This window comes from Teleopsis dalmanni, chromosome 2, assembly GCF_002237135.1.
Source record: "Teleopsis dalmanni isolate 2A chromosome 2, ASM223713v2, whole genome shotgun sequence".
Lineage (NCBI taxonomy): Eukaryota > Metazoa > Arthropoda > Insecta > Diptera > Diopsidae > Teleopsis > Teleopsis dalmanni.
The window spans coordinates 156,971,436-156,979,456 of NC_051847.1; the positions used below are offsets into that span (position 1 = coordinate 156,971,436).

General features: G+C 28.5%; 1 protein-coding gene across 1 annotated transcript; it reads left to right on the forward strand.

The window, feature by feature from the left end:
- The first annotated feature begins 3,285 nt into the window (after window positions 1–3,285).
- LOC119685977 (thioredoxin-like protein 4A) lies at window positions 3,286–3,956 on the forward strand. The gene is made up of 2 exons (XM_038100412.1): window positions 3,286–3,480; window positions 3,539–3,956. Exons 1-2 carry the CDS (start codon window positions 3,403–3,405, stop codon window positions 3,887–3,889), a joined length of 429 nt encoding a protein of 142 aa, XP_037956340.1. The 5' UTR covers window positions 3,286–3,402; the 3' UTR covers window positions 3,890–3,956.
- Window positions 3,957–8,021: the final 4,065 nt, after the last annotated feature.

Sequence of the window (8,021 nt, forward strand, 5' to 3'; positions counted from 1 at the left end):
GATTTACAACTACAATTGTATCAATAAGAATTTGCAACAAAGTTGTATTTTTTAATTGTATTATTTAAATTTTTTTCACATTAAGAAATAATGACACTCATTGTGTTCTTATAAGCCTCTGAAACATTTGTTTAAAAAAACTTTAACTTCTGAACTAAGCATATAACAAATAGCAAAACAAAAGAAAAGATTTAAATAATTTATAATACATATAATCTTAAAATAAATGACGAAACTAATTATATTCTTAATAGAAATTATTTTTAATTTAAATGTGTTTAAACAGTAGTGAATCACAACAATAATTCAAAACTAAAAATTGATATTTATTATTATTAAAAAATTATTATTTTTTATTTTTAGTTAATAGAATTTTTGCTGATCAACAACTGCTTCGAGTATTGCCAAATACCCATCATTAGTGGTAATGGCAATAATTTTTGTATTTTTTTATTCGTTAATAATTTTTTGAGACTGCAAATAGTGTCTAGTGTCTGATATACCCTGCTAAATTTGGAAGTTAAAGCGCGGTGCAGACTATCATTTTTGAATGTCATTGAAGTTGCGCACTCTCTAGCTCAAATTTATTCCAGCGACCGAACTTGAGCATGCCCACAGTCAAGATTCAAGCAAAATTTTTGAAGAATAAGAATATTTTGCGCATGCTGTAAATAATATTAACAATAAAATAATAAAAGTAATAATAAAAACACATATTAAATTTATGTTAAAATTCTATTCGTTTGTGTTTGTTATATATATCGTCTACTAACGATAAATTTGTAGGGACAAAATTAGTGTAATCAAGCAAAAATATGCTCTTGAATAACGAGAAGCTAAATGTTGTGCTCACCAAAATTACCAATTTTTAGTTTATTTTCATTTCATTGCAACTAATTGTTAATTTTAATGTGACAACATTAAAGTATTAAAAATAAGAATTATAATTTTAAAAATTTTGGGATTAGCAAAAAAGGCTAATAGTTCCAATAGAGTAATATTTATAATCCACTAATAACACAAAATTTAAATAATTTCTTATAAAAAAAAAGTTAAATGTTTTAATTACGATGGCGTCATCACAGGGTAATTAAAATTAAAAAGCAGAGCACACACTAATTGAAATAATAATTATAATTTCAATTAATTTTGCATAAATGTGCAATCATTTTGTGAGTACTTTGAATCGGTTCATTGCTAACTAGCACCATATTTACATTGTGGTTACGCTGGACTTCTAGCTTTGTAGCTTCTTATTGACGCATTTACTCTGCTGCCTTATCAAAAAATTCTTCCTATCAACAAGGCATGGTCTTACATTTGCAAGTTTTCCTGGAAGCTCGATAACACCTTTACAAAACTTCTTGCATTTGAATAAGTCTACTCAAACTTACAATGAGGATGTTCTAGATGAACCGAACATCGACGATGAGAACTAAATTCTAATTTCGAAGCTGGTTTAGCTGATTTATTTCAATTAAGTCTACATGAACTTTGTATAATTAAGGATGATTAAAGACGTCAATGGCAAATCCTCTGTATTTATCGAATTAAAATTAAAATTCGCTTTAAGTTAGTCGTACAAATACTTTTACATTTCTATTACCTGCAACTGAAAATATTAACATTCAGTAAGCAGATGTATACTTCTACCAATAATTCCAATTAGTGCTTTTAATGATATACACAACATTAAGAAAATCGCACCCGTTATTCACAAGAATTAATAATGGTTTTTGTCTAGATGGTATTCAGTAGGACTATTACCAATAGAATTTTTATTATTTCATGATTGTTATTTTTTTTAATGGAAAACTTAATGCCTTTCATTTGATTTACACTTTTGTATCAGCCAATGTATTTTATTCCTTTTAATATATCTTGCTATTTAACAATTGCATTGCTTTCTTTTTCTGCAAAGGAAAAGAAAAAACAATGACTAGTTATTCTACGCTCCCACGCACAAATAAAACTTGGAGTCTTTGCAGCACAACTCTAGCCGATTAAACAACCGACCCTTCAGTCCCGATAATACCCGTAAACAGTGCGAACATATCTCTCTCTCCCTACGAACAACTACGGAAGATGTCCTTGGTTTCAAACGTTCCTCACGTTAAAACCAATGGTACGACGAGAAGTGTCCTGAAACTACTACCGCGAAGAACGCTGTCTATAAGAGAACCCTGCAGTAAGAAGCTACGCGAACCATGCATAAACAATATCAAGAGATAATGAAATTGGAGAAGCGCCAATTTAGATGGAGAAAAAAGTCGCAAACGTGAGGAAATCGAAGTATGTAGAAACAGGAATGATGCCCGTAAGTTTACACTCAAATGCGAATTGAGAATACATTTGCTGTCAAAAATGAGTAAATGTTGCGCACAGTATTCGTTCACAATAGCTGTTCACTGCTCACTAATCTTTTGCTTGTCAATATTTTTCTTATGGAATTAAGAAATTAATAAATAAAGTGTCCACTTAAAGGTGTTATAAGTAAGACGATTTTTCTGCACGACGGATCGTCATTTGCTTCTATCTTGTTCCTTAGGCTTTAGTCAATTTCAAAATCTTTTGAAATTGTTTTGAGAGTTTCGTTTGTGTCCATTTTCGACATCATTTGTCCGTCTTTACACACAAATGCCAATATTAGTTCACAATAGCTGTTACTGCTCACGACTGCACTGATGGAATAATCAGTCAGTAGCAAAGAGTACCTCAATTTATACAATTTATATAAATTTATTATATATACAATAGTGAACTAAAAACATTTGAATGCATATAAAAATAAATGCAAATTGGTCATCTGTGAACTGTGAAATTTAAAATTTTGTCCGAATTTCAATATTTATTTTTTTAAAGCATTTTTGTGGCTAATATACACTTACATTTGCGCAAGACAACTATGCATTACTGCCAAAACTACAAAATAAAATAATAATAAAAAAAACATGAAGAATATCGTGTTAAATAAACTTTCAGTCGAAACCATGTCAGGAAGTAGTAGTTAGGAGAAAAGATGTCCAGAAGCAATAAGCCAATTATTGTTGCCCAAGACGTACTTCAAGGAGATTATCTACGATTACTTCCTATGAAGCATCTAAAATTTGTATATGAGCATGCTTTTAAAAAAAAAAGTTGTAGTATTAAATTGAATATAACAACAAATTAATACTTAGGTTCAGAAATAACTTTTTAAAATTAATCGGCTCAACATACGTCCAAAAATATGATATCGTATAACATATGATAATTTATTGATGTCATTTGTGATTTGACATTTAGTCGGAGAATACAGTTTGCTTCGTTTCGTTTCGTTATACGATTTGAATGCAAAAAGACTGACTGCACTATAATTGTCAAAGTCAAATATTAAAAAGTGAATAAAATCGTACCTTAAAAATGTCTTATCTTATACACCATCTACATAACGGATGGCAGGTGGACCAAGCAATTTTATCTGAAGAAGATCGTGTAGTGGTATAATATATAAAAGAAATTTTTAATAATAGTACAATATTAATAAAAAGATTTTAAGGTGATACGTTTTGGACATGATTGGGATCCGATTTGCATGAAAATGGATGAAGTCATGTATAGCATTGCTGTGCAAGTTGAAAACTTCGCAGTAACATATTTGGTGGACATAACTGAAGTTCCGGACTTTAACAAAATGTATGAATTATATGACCCCTGTACGCTCATGTTCTTTTTCAGAAATAAGCACATCATGATTGATTTGGGTACTGGTAACAACAACAAACTAAACTGGCTACTTGAAGACAAGCAGGAAATGATTGATATAATTGAAACAGTTTATAGAGGTGCACGTAAAGGTCGTGGTTTGGTGGTTTCGCCGAAAGATTATTCCACAAAATATCTTTATTAGTGGAAACATATAACAACGATTAAACTACTATTCTTTAATAAATGATATCAATATCAACTGTTAGTAAATGCAACGAAATGAATTCTTATCAAAATAACAATTTCTTTTTAAGATTTTTCCTATTGCAAATTTGAAAACAGCAAGTAAAACATTAATATTAATATTGATATTAACAAATTAACAACAATAAAATCATTAACAACAACTAAAACAATATCGAGTTTTAAATTATTTAAAGTTGGTAAAGTTTTTTAGACAGAAAAGAAGAGATACGTGATTGATATTGTATTTAAAGTACACTAATTAATTAATTTCAATTTATTTAAAATTAAATTCTACTATTGAAGTGTATTTTACTTCATTCTTACACTCACTGAGTTAATGTGTTTGAAATTGACTAAAGCCTCAGGAACTAGATAGAAGCAAATGACGATGGACACTTTATGATAAAAGAAAAATAGTTCTCACAAATGAAAAACGATTTGTATAACTAAAATTCACACTAGGTTTAGATACTCGATATGTAGCCTTGTTGAATAAAGTTGAATCAAGAAGTTTGGATTCTTAGAAAGAATATGTCATAATGTAATTTATTATTGACAAGGATTAGCTTGAATGGTCGTCTATAGAGTGTCGTCGCAAAATGAATAGAGATGTTAGGGTGGACGTTGCATTTTCTCTTGTAAAAAGAAAATGAAAAAAATTACTAGATATAAAATCATTTAGCAGAGAAGATCTTATCTCTCTGTAAGAGTGTGGACGTGATTTCAAATAACGTACGAATTCCGAGGAAAAATGCGTTTGATAAAAGCTTATGTAATTAGATGCAAGGAACGTCTAGAAATGACAGTTCACGTTTTTCGTTTTTTAGTTTAATTTGTTCAATTTTAAGTAATGCAGTTCTGATTAGCACTTTAAATTCTACAAAATCATTTCGAAAAAATGGTTTTTCTAACCACAACTTTGGGCAAATTTGAAAAACTGCATGTAAGTTTTGAAATTTTTTATTTGATTTTTATGTTTAGCCACTTAATTACAATTTTTATATTAAAATAGTCTTTAACATCAATAAAAAATTATTTTTCATTTTAGTCATTGATTACTGATTAAAATCATTAATTAATCATTAAATAATCATTAATTATTGAGTGCTAAGTAAAAACACAAAACCTAAGAATTCGTAGATTTATCTAAATAGTGTGTCTACAGTTAGAATATTTGATTTTTTTTTTGCTTTTATCTAAAATACAATAATTTTTGTTTTAACTCAATAGGGAATTACAATAAAAAAATTTTATTAAATATCAAAAAATATATTATAATTATGAAAAGAAAACTCCTCTCCAATTTGTTGAAATAATTAATCTACGAAATGTGAGTAAATGATTTGCTCTAACTACTTAAAATAATGCTATTTAAAAAGCAGCTTAGAAGGCATCCGTAAGACATATCGAAAGTAAGGAAAAATATTAGCTTATTTGAAAATAAAGTTTGGCTACATTTATTTTGTAATAATGTACAAATAATGTCATTTGAATTAATAACTTTTTTTTTATACTTCAGAGATAATTATATTTAATGATAATAACTGAAGAAGCATAAAACATAAATATCAACAAGTAATTACAATTGAGCTTGTTGAAAACATTACTTTCTTAAACAGACGGTACGGTACTATATGCGGTTATACCATAACGGTATATGGGATAAGACACACAAAATAGGATAAGAAAGGAACATATCCCAGACACACTAGAACACTTGATGTGTCTATATCTAGGTTTGGTCAGAACTAGGCTTCAGTTTCGGGGGACCCCCTTTTCAACACACTGTTGCGTATATGTTGGGGTCTCAATAGTGTTGTGTATAAGTTGGGGTTTCAACTGCGCCAAATAAGTTTTTATTTATTTTATTTAATTTTTCAATTTAATTTAATTTTTATTAACACGTTTAATAAAGACATTAGTTTGATCACTGTATGACAATAGTTTTACAATTCAATTTTTATTTAACTTCAATATGATTTTATATCATTACCGACTTTTATCAATGATTACTTTTGATATTGATACCAGTTTTGTTTTAATTAGTTTTACTATTCTTTCGTTTTAAACTCTTCCTTTTCTTTGAGTTTACTTAAACTCTTATTATCTAGCTTAACTGACGAGCCCAACGGCTCTACTCACATCAACACTTAGCGATATCTCTAGCATTAGCATTGACCAGATTCTTGCCTTTATAAATGCTTCTGGTTGGTTCTAGCTTGACCTTCTCTCTACTACCCACTGTCACTAATTGTGGAGGACTCGTTCCTCCCTCAACCACAACTAACTAATAAACTAACTAGGTACAAATGTCATATTTTCTATAATTTTACTACAAAAACTATTAATATATATCAATTTCATTTATAAAAAGTACATATAATTTTATTACAAATAGTCTAAAATGTAATTATTTTATTAAATATATATATTCAAATAATTTTGATATATGATGCAAAAAATATCGTCAGTCATATAGTATCTGTTTGTGTGATTAAATCGTTATTAAGAATGTAAGAGATTGTATTATGCGTATCCGTATAAGAAATTTCTATAAGTACAAGTTATTCATTGACCATAAGTAGCAATGAGTAATGAATAATAAAATATATGCACATCCAGAAGCATTTAACTAACTGATCGAAAAAGAAAATATTATCCAGGAACAAATATTGCTGCAGTCATTAACTGATCGCTGAATACTACAGTACACAATTTATTATATGTACTATAAACTTAAACTATAGCATTAAATATGCAAACTGACTCATATCACATATGTATATATATATATATCATATGAGCAACATTTTGTAAATAATGCATTGACACGGAAAAGGATTCTCATTTCTCGTGTTCCCAGAAAGTGAGTTGCGTGGAAAGGAAGACTGCGTTTACTTTACTTCAATAATAAACGAAAAATGTTTAATGTGCAATTTTATCTTAATTGCTGCATAATAAATAAATTTACTTTTTACCTCTTCCGCTCCGCTCGAAGGTAGGACAGCAATTTTCCATTTTTAATATTTCATCTGTTTATCTCAGTGGCCGTGCACTCATGACAATATCATTAATAATTTAACCGGTTAATTACAGTGGAAAATTATTAAGTCGTTACAGAAATGGATGATATTTAAAATGTGGAATATTCTGGGTATACTATACATATTGTAGTATTGATATATGGATGCAATATGGAAGGTATGAAAAATTGACTTTTACAATTTTTTAACGTTTCGAAACAAATAACACTAAAAATGAAGTTTTTCATTTATTTTGCTCTAGATATTTACTATTAAATTTAATAAATTTATAGGAAAAACAACATTTATCACATGCAGTACAAATGTCTGGATTCGTGTTTTTTACTTTTGGCACTTAAAAGCAATTTAAGCTTTTCAGTATAACAAACTATTTGGTGTTAAACACTAAAACTACATTTTACACCAAATAAACCTCATTTGCAGCATTTGTAGTCTAAGTATAAATATAATATATGGTAACCACCAGTATGACATGTGCTGACATAATGGAGTAATAAACTCTACAGTTAAGGAAGTAGATGCATTGTATAGCTTTAAAATTCAGTTTAATTTATGTTGCAATATATACACAAATGAGAATAACAATATATATACATTCCTTCCATCGAAAAAGAATATAAGATGCAAAGGTTTTGTATATGGTCTAAATATCAACTTAAATCTATTGCGAACATTTTAATAAACTTAATAAACACTTTTGACAGTGTATTTTTTAAAGCATATAAAAAAATGTATAAAAATTTCTAAAATTTTTGTTAAGACGCTTAGTAGTTATAATTTACGCGATATATTTTATATAATTATTAATTTAATGAACGTTTTCGCAAACACTGAAGATAAAAATACACAAAATGATAACGGAAAGTGATAGAATTACATATCAATTACTTAGCAGTTTTTTGAACAGATATTAAGCATGAAGCAAGGGGAGTTAACATTCAGAATAGTATCACCACACTTAAAGTGGTATGACAACACCCATGTTAATATCGCCACACTGAGGACACCAGCACACCCACGATATTGTTACAAACAAGAAACCAT